Source organism: Lycorma delicatula, chromosome 1, assembly GCF_047948215.1.
Source record: "Lycorma delicatula isolate Av1 chromosome 1, ASM4794821v1, whole genome shotgun sequence".
Lineage (NCBI taxonomy): Eukaryota > Metazoa > Arthropoda > Insecta > Hemiptera > Fulgoridae > Lycorma > Lycorma delicatula.
The window spans coordinates 36,222,931-36,234,955 of record NC_134455.1 but is presented as its reverse complement, the minus strand read 5'-3'; the positions used below and the strand labels follow the sequence as shown (position 1 = coordinate 36,234,955).

The following is a 12,025-nucleotide window of genomic DNA, read 5'->3' as shown; positions in this document are numbered from 1 at the left end:
AGGTACCATACAACTAACTTAAACTTAATTCTATGCACCATGTACCATCTACACTTGGTGAACAAGTATTTTCCCATTCACAAAAAAATAAGAAAATATATGTGTGTGTGTTTTCCATGCATGTATGTATCTTAAGTACTGAACTATAAAATGCAAACATTTTCAGCCAATTTGTTTATATATATATTTGGTTTACCCCCAGCATAATCCAAAATTAGCAGTCTATTACTGTACATGGTTTCAGGGACCACTTGTTTTTTACATTTAAGAATGTGACTGACAAAAACCATCTAATTTTTCTAACAGACTAAGGCACTGTAATTGGTACAAATGTGCACTAAGACATACTGTGGAAGAATCTGTTTCTTAGAATTACTTACTCTATTAAAAGATCTAGAAATATTTTGTCTTTACAGTTATTCCTAAAGCTTTTTGTTACAGATCAGTCATTCAGTTAGCAGAAGCAAACAGTCTTCTAACAAAAAAAAAAAAAAAAAAAAAAAAACGAGAAAGGGATAGTTAATATAAATACAAAGAGTATTTTTGTGTTTGTCATTCTTTCCAGTAGGATATTGTATCCATACTGTTACAAGCTCAGCAGAAGTCAGATCCATTCACCAGCAGGGTTGGATCTATACTTCTGGGAGATTGCATATCACAGAAACAATCTTTTAATTTAGTTAATGAGAACAAACCCATTTCTAATAAAAAAGTCTGATTTTCTAAAGATGATTGTGAATATTGAAATTATTGTTCCTTCTTCAGGCATTTCGATTATGGTGGAGGAAAGAGAAATGACTAACTTGGTCATGAAATTTCCTTTCAACGTGGATCACCCATAAATACCTCTGAGCAATATCTCAAAGTAAAGTAGCACAGAACTGATGTGCTTTGACACTTCAAGTTGGTTGTCTGGACTGAAAATACTACTTCTCAAAAGGAAGTTGAAAACCCATGCTGGATCTAAAATTTCTTACATATAAAAGAAGGCATTCCTTTTCTATTATTTTTAATTCTCTTGTTTACCAGCATTATATCAATTTTTGAAAAACCTTCAGCAGAGTTTAAGCGTTTATATTAGTATTAAATATCTTTGTTGCATGACTGTCCAAAAAGGAGTGTAATTGTTTTAGGGTGTGTATAAGTATGTATGTATGTACGTACATATTTTTAATTATGCGCAAACAGAGATTTTAGTGACATACGGTTGGCGGTATTGTGTTCTGAATAACCTCCCCTCTGTAACCACATATTCTTGGATTGTTGATATTTCATTTAGTTTTCATGTTATTGTTATTTGAGTGTTTAAGTGTTAGTAATGATTTTTGTAATGTGTGTTTATCGGAAGCAACTGTACAACGTAAAATTTTTTGTGAAACTGGAGAAAACTCACAGAAACATTTCAGCTTTTGAAACAAGCTTATGAAGATGATGCTCTGGGTCGTTCGCAATGCTGCAAATGGTTTTCATTATTTAAAGGTGATCGTCAGTCAATTGAAAATGACCCTCAACCAAGAAGGACTTTGACTTCAACTGATGACATACATGTTTAGAAAATCAACGATCTGGTGTGTGCAAATCACCGATTGACTGTCAGAAAACTTGCAGAAAGGGTTAGCATCTCGAATGGATCATGCTGTGACATTTTGACTGAAAAATTGAACATACATCGAGTTGCAGCAAAGTTTGTTCCTCGTTAGATGATAGAACAGTAGAAAGAACATCTAGTGGACAATTGCTGGTAACTTCTTGAACAAACCAATGATGACGAAACATTCATGCAAAGGATCATAATGGGAAATGAAAGCTGGGTTTATGGCTACGACATTGAGACAAACATCGTCAAAAAATTGCATATTACAAAAATCGCTACTAACACTTAAACATGTTGCACTCAAATAACAATAACACGAAAACAAAACAAGGTATCAAAAATCCAAGAACATGTGGTTGCAGAGGAAGTTATGCGAAACATAATGCTGCCAACCGCATGTCACTAAATTTCTCCAGTAGTGCATAATTAAAAAAGTTTGGTTATTTTTTTAACAGACCTTGTATGTTTGTTCCACCATAGCAGCTTAACGGCCAAACCAATTTAGATCTATGACCGCACGTTGGAATCCTTACGTTACGGGGAGTGTCATAGGCTATATATATGTATTAACTATTTATAGTTTAAGAATCACCATACATACATATATATATAAAAAATAAGACTGATCTCACCTTTAAGTGTTAAAATCCTTTCTTAATTGTGATTTGACACACAAGACAACGTGTTTAAAAAACTATATATAAGTTTAATTGTAACTAAAAGGTCACAAAAAATCATATATGAGATGCGACAATAAAGTAATGAGACTGAAGATGTGGCAACCCTGCAGCTTGCGTAGGCACACCATCTTTGACCTTCATCTATAAGCTACTTCTAGTCCAAGCGGCACATTGATGCAACTGCTCAGTTGTGAGTTGTGTTGTAATAAGTGAACACGTGTTTGTGTCTCTCGTCACAGAAATGAAACCGCAAAATATTGCGCAACGGTATGCCATTTCTTTTTGCGTTAAATTGGGTGAAAACACGATGACTACTTATGGTAAGCTTCAGAAGGCTTTCGGAGAGGAGGTTATGTCAAGAGCTCAATTTTTTACGGTGGCATAAAATTTTTGGTGAAGGCAGAACGAATGTTGAAGATGAAGACCGCAGTAGACGACCATCAACCTCACGGACAGATGTCAACTTGACCAGGGTGCGTGAAATCATACGATCTGATCGAAGATTATCCGTGAAAATGATTGCAGAAGAACTCAACATCAATCGAGAAACGGTTCATTTAATATTAACTGAAGATCTTGGTATGATAAAGATTTGTGCAAAAATCTCACACAACAACAGCGAGAAACACGGAAAAATGTGGCAGCCAACGGAAAATCAAACCAGATTTGTTGAGCCGTGTTATCACTGGTGATGAAGTTTGGTTTTTTCAATATGATCCAGAGACAAAACGCCAAAGTTCGCAATGGTGCTCAAAGGGATCACCCAGACCAAAAAAAGCTCGCATGTCAAAGTTAAAAGTGAAATGCATGCTTGTGTGTTTCTTCGATTCCAAGGGAATTGTTCATAAAGAGTGGGTGCCTCCTGGACAATCAGTTAACCGATATTTCTACAAAGAAATTTTAGAAAGACTTCGTAAACGAGTTCTTCGTGTCCGTGCCAACATTGCTGATAATTAGATTCTGCATCACGATAATGCGCCATCCCATACTGCTCTGTCAGTACAGCAATTTTTAACCTCAAAACAAATTTCAGTACTACCACAGCCACCTTATTCACCAGATATCGCTCCGTGCAAATTTTTTCTATTTCCAAGAGTCAAAATGGCGGTCAAGGGGGACACCATTTTCAAACAACCCAAGATATCCAAAAAGCTGTGACGAGGGTCTTGGTGGATATTACAGAAGATGAGTTCCAGAAATGTTACCATCAATGGCATAAGCGCTGGAATTAGTGTGTGCAATCAGAGGGGCTACTTTGAAGGAGACAACACTAAACATGACTAAAACGGTAAGCAACATTTTTTTTCACATCAGTCTCATTACTTTATTGTCGCACCTCGTATGATTCCAAATGGATAATCGATAGTATTTTTAGTATTGATTTATTTTAATATCTGATTTGTATCCTTAACTACTAATACTATTTTATCTTTATATAGTATGTTATTTATTTATATAAGCTTCATATTTCAGGGTCTGACACTAGATTGCGTTGAAATGACTCTTGCTCAGGTATTTGAAGCTGGACAAGCATATGTGGCTTTATCTCGAGCTAAAAATCTTTCATCTCTTCGTGTTATTGATTTTGATATTAAAAAAGTTTGGGCAAATCCTGATGTTCTCAATTTTTATAGAAAGTTGACTATTTTTGAAAAAAAGTATAGTTACATTAATCAGTTTATTCCATTAGGACCTAATCATTCAAATAAACGGCTTTAAAAGTTACAATTTGTGATGTGTGTTAAAAATGGATTCTGCTGCAATGAAGTCTATAAAGATGTAGTTTTTACGATATATATATAAACACACACATCTTTTATTTGGCTATTTTGATAATAAATAGCAAGATAAATTACTTTTTTATTAATAAATAGTACTTAATTTAATAAACTCTGAAAATTATGAATTTGTAATGTTTATACAATTCAAAAAAACTTTTATATTTTTATTATTCATTGTTCTTTTATTAGTTTATTTTAATATTTCGTGATAAGTAATCTCATTCTGATTAATGTTTTCAATAACTGAATTGTTAAAATAATTTTTCAAGTGTGCATATATTTTATTGTAATTGAAATAAGTATAGATTAATGAACAAATATTGAGACATGAACAATAAAAAAAATGTTATTACAGCTTAGATTTGTTATATTGATTTCTTTGTAGTTGTATCATGCTTTTTGCTCTCTTACTGAGAAAAATAATTTTACCTTTTTAATCAAAGTTTGATTGTATTTAAAAGAAAATAGTTATATGAAAGATTAAATTATATATTTTTTTTGAAATAACCTATCTGGTGTAGAAGACTTTTGTTTTCAAAATCCATAATCATCAGATTAGGTAATAGATATCTCAATGATTTCTGTCTTGACATGGTCTTGTGACCTAGTGTAAAAAGTACAGGTTTTTAGATTCTAAATCAATATCAGTAAAATAATAACAATTTATTTCACATATGAAATGTGGAATAAATTGTTATTGTGTTGGAATTTTCATAAAGGTGGGATTTGCTGTTAATAGACTGAGCCTTAGTCACCCACCAGGTTGGCCTAGTGATGAACGTGTCTTCGCAAATCAGCTGATTTCGAAGTCGAGAGTTCCAATGTTCAAATCCTAGTAAAGGCAGTTACTTTTATATGGATTATAATACTAGATATGGATTTGAATACTAGATCATTGATACTGGTGTTCTTTTGTGGTTGGGTTTCAATTAACCACACATCTCAGAAATGTCCAAAGTCAAAATTTATAACTGGAAACTTTTTGTAGAATGGTAATATTATTAAATTATATGTAGCAAATAAATACTACTAAGGCGTTTAATACTGCTAGAATAATAACTTTTAATACTGGAACAGAATCATCTAGAGTGCAAGTGTAACAGATCAACATAATCCACACAGCCTTTTCCCATTCTTTTAAGTAATCAACTGTGATTGGATTGTTAAATAATTCATCGCTTGAATGAAACCAATCTTGAACTAGTGTGCTTGAGAAAATATTTTGAATGAATTATGATTTTTCAGTTAGATTTCAGTATTACAAAAAATTATTGTAATTCTCAGAGGTTAAAAGATAGAATTTAGTGATCCCCAATTTACTCTTAGTCACAGATCACAGTTATTCGGAAATTTTGTTATATCTTCACAACTAATTTTCCAATTTTCAAAATTGAAGCAGGGTGTTTGCTAATATAGTACAAAATCACACTGGAAGTAGAACAAAAATTAACTGATACTCTCAGAAAAATACAGTGACCTGAGTATGCCGAGACCAGCTGGAGCCTGGTGAGCTCTCACAAACGGTCTTTTAGAGTTTGATTAGAGATAATGCTGCCATCAGATTGAGGATCGAGCTCACTGTTGTCGAATTTGGTGCTTTAGAGGGACAGGGCAAAGAAGAATGAAGTATGCTGCACTAATATTGTGTTGGACTGTGATGGTGCATAAATTACTAGGACTAGGCCTTGTCACTGATTTTGGCGACTCAGTAGCAGTGAGTTGTGTGAGACAATTAAGCATTTAGCCATTAGTTTGGATCACAGAAAATTGCTATATGATCCGCACAGTAAAAAGTCTCTCAAGGAACTTAACCGCTTGAGAAATCTGTAAGTTTAGGTTGGTATATGGCAATTAAATAAATAAATTTTAATGTTTATAGTTTCCTCAATTGCTCAGTACATTAAATACATTATATCTATAAGTTTTTGAATTGTGAATTTTTCTCGATGATCACTAAAAAATATTAAATATTAACACAATTATAAAAATGAAAAAACATGGCTGCCAAAAAAATCAGTATGTAAATTGAACTAGAAAAATGACAATAAATGAAACTAAAAAAAAAGAAAACAAAATATGGAAATAAAGGACCAATTATAGTTATGTAGTATTCATTAAAATAAAATAATGGGTCACCAGTCATCAACTTAAATATATATATATATATATATATATATATATATATATATATATATATATATATATACAGTCAGGAGTCTCTGAATAGTAATTGTCCTATATTAAAGAGCTCTGAATAGTAATTATCCTATATTAAAGAGCCCCCATTAAGACTGTATTTAAAAATTTTCATTGAAGGACACAATCTTCTTATTGATGTAAGACCTGGTGAGAATTTATTCTTTTTTTTTCTCCTACCTCCCAAGCTGAATAAGCTTAGCACAGCTCAGAAGGTTGTCTAACTCATGCCTTCCCATCCACTGGCAGTGTGTCTGGTATGACAGGTCAGCCTGCCAGTTTGGATCTTTAATTTTTGCCTGCCTCTAACTTTTGAAATGAGGTGACCTTTGAAATGAGGCATAAAGACCATGAGGTCTTTATGCCTCATGCCTCTACTATGTACGCTCCCTTTAGAGCGCTTTGGCGGATCTGGGTCTTTTCTTTCCCATAAGGAGTTTTGTGAGTCGCCCTTCTTCAAAAGTGTGTGTTATTGTGTCTGTAGGGCTATCCCTCACCCTTTGTCATTTTGTCCTCCCTGCCCTTCTGCTGTAGGATTTGTGTAGTAAGCCCTGCAATGGCTTTAAAATTCTCCTCGTTGTTCAGCATGGTTTCAATTAAATTATCAGCTGTGAAAGTTCTGGTTATTTGAGTGCACTGTTGACGCTTGCCTTCCCACTGTTGACAGTCGAATATGATGTTCAGGGGTGTCTGTTCCTCCACTGTAGCAGCGGAGGTCATTTTCTGCCCTTCTTTTTTCGTATAGGTACGCCCTGATCACACCATGTCCTGTCAGTAGTTGGGTCAACCAATAGTTCAGTTCTCCAGTCTTAAGGTTGACCCACGGTTCAATCTATGTTATTAGGCAATGAGTCTATCACCCTGTTGAAGATTGGTCCCATTGCCCTTGCCACTCCTGTAACATTCGTCTCCGTGCCTCGGTCTTGTCCATTCCTTCTTCCACATTGTTCCTCATGTGGGCCATCTGTTGAAGAGGAGGCATGCCAGCCAAAACTAGTGTAGCCTCAGTTGAAACCAAGGAGTACGTGAAGACTACTTCTAGAGCAATCCATCGCTGCACTCCTTGTATACGCCTATGCTTATTTATCTCTAAGGCCTAGCCCCATACAGTAGTATGGAGTAGATGATGTGACCATAGAGCTTCTTTTCGCTCATTCTGGGGTCTGTGATGTTTCCTAGTAGTCTGTTGAGAGCTTGCACTATCTCTCCAGCTTTGCCTGACACTTGTTTCACATGTGACGAGAACGACCTTCTGTGATCCAGCCATATCCACAGGTACTTAGCTGTTTTGACCTGAGTGATAAAGGCATTGTCAGTCCTTATCGGTATGGCCGGTGGTGGCCATCTTCCAGCCAAGCAGAGGAAGGTCGTTTTGGCCCCAGAGAGAGCTAAACCCTTGTCCAACAACCGCATTTGTACTTGCCTTAGGGCCTCATTAGCTGTCGTTGTCACTTCTTAAACTGTTCTTTCCGAAACCACAAGAGTGAGGTCATCTGTGAAAGCTACTAGAGTCACTCCCTCAGGTAGTTGAAGGTGGAGGACATCGTCGAAGACAGCATTTCAGAGGTTGGGGCCCAAGACTGAGCCTTGTGGCACTCCGCATGTTATGGGAATGAGGAGCCTCTGGTCAACAGGGTCATACAACAGATACCTATCCTCCAGGTATCTTTGTATGAGCCGTCTAATGCCGTTAACGATTCTCCTATCCTTAAGGGTCTGGAATATGGCTTCCAGCGCAGTGAGTTGATTGCATTCTTTACATCCAATAGTATGACAATTGGAATTCTCCTCGTGCACCTGGTTCTGGCTGCTGCCTCTGATGCCAGACTGGACTTTGTTCATTGCGTCTGGGGCAAATCTCCTTTTCCTAAAGCAGTATTGGCTGTTTGAGAAACCTCTATTCTCTATGCCCTGTTTTAGTCTGATGTCTATCATTTTCAGTAGCTTGCACAATTATTGAATTTTAGCAATGCATGTGCTCAAACTGCTATCCATCACAATTTAAACAGCTTTGAAGTCTACCTTTCATACTTTGACAAATATTTTTGCATAAGTATCTTTATGTATTAATTTCTTAAAATGCATTTTTGATGTAATTTTTCAAATCACTAACACTTCATGATTTTCAACTATAAACTTTGTCCTTCAGTATTTGTCAAAAGAAAAACTACAATGGGGTAAAGTCAGGTGAACATGCTGCCAGCCAGTTGGCCCTGTTTGGCCAGTCCATTTCTCAGGAAATATTTCTTCGAGATACTCACAAACAGCTGTTGAATAATGTGGAGGAACCCATCTTGTTGGAAATAAAGGTCATATGAATTAGGCTGTTGTAACTGTAACAATTTGATTCATTTTAATTCTGAGATACTTATCTGTGACTATACCATAAAAAAAATTTCTCCTAAAATAACAGAACTTGGAATACTGAATACTACCTCAAACAGTGACACCAGGCTGGTTTAGTTATTGCTTTGATGTTAAATGCATGTTCTCAGTATAATAGTAAACACAATTTTATCTGTTAATGTTACAGCTAATTTGAAAGAAGCTTTTTTGGACCAGACAGTATTTTCTAAAATTATTGGATTTTCTCTAATTTCATTCAGTATGATTTCACTTAATTGCCACCTGTTTGGGTCATCCTCCAATAAGCCGTGAATTAGCAGTGGATGATAAGCTTTCAATCCAATAGATTTCAGGATTTGTTTAATAGATGTTTGTGAAATGCTTAATTCTCCTGAGGCTTTTCTTGTTGACGTTTTGGGACTACGAACAAATGCTTTGGCAGAAAGTTGCTTATGATCTTCTGTGCAAACTGTTTTGGATTGACTAATTTTTGGAACATTAAGAATTGAACCAGTAGTATTAAATTTGTCATGAAGGGAGTAAATGGTTTATCTCTTTGGGGCCTGAGTACCAAATGTTCGAATCTGGTTTCTTCTAAAGGTTTCAACATGTTAAGAATTCCAATATTCTTTTAATCCCCATTTTCTTGTATCAGTATTTAAATTATATTTGCCATTATGGGTTCTATGAACCATCTGAAAAGAAAAAAGATTAAATTTAGTTATAAAATTTAATATAATACAATCACCATTGTTATAGTATAATTCTAAGAAACCCTATTCCACCTACTAAATATTTTAACAAGACAGGTATAGCGGGCCTGAGTAACGGATTCCTACCAATTTTTATGAAAGTAACAATTAATATAATAATGGGAGAAATTCAGAAAGGGACAAAAGGAGAACCCTTTTTGTAAAGTACAGATCCGTTTTACAATTAATTTTTGTTATACTGCCTGCTGACAAACAATGAACACCTGTTGTTCAGTGAGAAGAGACCAGGTTTGGAATTCATGGGAACTAAGGCCTAGGTCAACTGTTCTCACGCTTTGACTTGGGTCCGGTCTGGCAGGTAAACAGGCTTGCAGTATAAATAACCCAGTAAGACCAGCTAAAAAAGAGTTCTATTAGAACCAGTCTGCGAGACGTTATGGCGTTGGTCTCGCAAGGGCAGTTCAGAGAGGAGAGGTTGCAAATTGTGTGGGTTCAGTGGAGTTCAAAAAGTTATTTTATGACGTTGATCCAGCAAGGAGCGTCACAGGTGTGAGTCTGTGAGACGTCAGTCCAGCAAGGAAAGTCTTGAATTCGGTTCAATGCAAGTAAGATGACGTTACAAGTAATTCCAGTAAACTAGAAATTCTTTCGGTGAGTTACAGTAAAACTATAAGTGTATAAGTGAAAGAAATAATACAATAAACTTCATTCATAAACTGTTAGAAGAAGAAATTAAAGGTATTTGCAAGTGAACTTGATACAATTGTTAGTTAATATAAGACTAGTGGTTAGAAAGGGTTAAGACTCATGGTTTCTTTTGTTAATGGGTCTAAATTCTAGTTTTCTACTTATCTACCTGGAATAAATTCCAAATGATTACTTATTTTGAACTCTGTCTTGTGTGTGTAATCTGTATTTATTATTTACTATTAGCATTCATCACTATTTGATGTGTAATATTTTGATTGTTATTCTTTGTTGATTATATTATGTATTATGCTCTGTTTTTATGTCATAATTGCTGTTTTGATTATGTTATGTATTAATTGTTTGATGTGTTATTATTGACATGTAATATTAATATTGTTTAGTATTATTATCCTGATTATGATTGTGGTTGTAATTACTATATATATATATTTGTGCTCATTAATTTTATTGTTAATATTTATTATTATTATTTTTATTTTTTTTGACGTTTTTAGGGGCATCAAATACTTTGGTCATTAGCCCCATCCCACTTCAAAAAAAAAATTAAAAAAAGATACAAAATTTCATATTCTAATATGCATTCAAATCCAATATTCACCTTCTAGGCTTTCCTTTCGGCCATCCTTTCTTGCACCATTTTTCCATTCTGCGAACGGCCTCAGCTTCTGATGAGAGTGTATCTGAGGCCTCAGAAATGGCATCCTCTTCTCTTTCTGATGCCAATGACGTTCGCCGGCTTACATCAGGTGATGAAAGCTTCGTTGGTGCTGTAAGCATCGTTGCTATGGAATCTAAACTAGCAAGCGATGCACTTTTGGCGGCTGATGAGCTGGATTCGATCTCTAATGAAGTGCTGGGTCCAGCTGAAATAGATGCTCTAGCTGAAGCTGTTCTTTGAGCTTTTGGAGGCTCCATTGTTGCAGTTTGTCTATCGTCTGTGTCTGGTGATTTTTCAATAATGACTTGCACCTCCATTTCGGTAGACTCAGACTTTTCCTGTACTCTTGGGATAATTTCTTTAGTCTTATTACTAGACGATAGAGTGATCTTTTTCCTTTTTCAAGACTTTTATTTATTACATCAGTTGGTGGCGTTAAAATCGCTGGTTTTGCTAGTTTTTTAGGCTGTGCTGGTATATGTCTTACGTTAAAAACGTCAGTTTGGGAATGAGCCTTCTCATGTTTACTTTGTTCTGTCTGATGAGTCGACTCAATCTTGGAATCAATGATTCTTTCTATCATTGTCGCATGACTCGGTGCCATCGTATTAAGCAACTGCTCCACATTCATTTTACATGTGGAAGGAGCAGCCGCCGCTTCTGCATATGTAGTCGATGGTCGAGGTGTTTGTGAGTTGACAATTTTCTTCGCTTCAGGGTAACTAACTTTTTGAAGCGTTTTGACTTCCTGAATAGCCATTTCTAATTTATATACAGGGCAGTTCCTTGAACAACAGTTGTGGTGCCATTTACAGTTAACGCAGATTGGAGGGTCTTTACATGGATCACCCTCATGTGTTTTCACTCCACATATACATATTTCCTGCGCTTCCCTAGCTGCAGTGTGTCCAAAACGTTGACACTTAAAACTTCTCATTGGCTACAGAATGATTGCCTGTACATCAAGCCGATGGATGCCAGCTCGTACCTTTTCAGGAAGATTCGGCCTATTGAATGTCAAAACATGCAAGCACTCGTTTTTCAAATGTGCTCGGTGGGCGGCAGGTCAAGGGACACTAGAGGCGGATCTCGGAACACTGAGTCCCCACAACGTGGTTGTGATGATGCTCTGTGACCTTAGCAGCTGGGAAAGTGTAGCCTGATTCGTCGGCAACATTCTCAGGGCCAAAAAGGTTGACCTGGATAGTCCTGAAAATTAGGTAGCACCTAATCAGGCTAGTATAGGAGGACTCGACCGGAAGTAATGTGTTAAACAGTTCCGAGTCGAGTCCTGGTAGAATGAGGGGTGGTTTTAGTTGGTAGTCTGCTGATAGTGATTGGATAAT

General features: G+C 35.8%; 1 protein-coding gene across 1 annotated transcript in view; it reads left to right on the top strand.

Annotated features, from left to right (window-relative positions):
* The window catches only part of Pif1 (Pif1 DNA helicase), a 61,600-nt gene extending 57,197 nt beyond the window's left edge, over positions 1-4,403 (top strand). Inside the window, exon 10 of the mRNA XM_075354074.1 lies at positions 3,748-4,403. Within this exon, the coding sequence (XP_075210189.1) occupies positions 3,748-3,993 (246 nt within the window). The 3' untranslated portion in view covers positions 3,994-4,403. The remainder of the gene's footprint in view (positions 1-3,747) is intronic.
* The last annotated feature ends 7,622 nt before the right edge of the window (positions 4,404-12,025 follow it).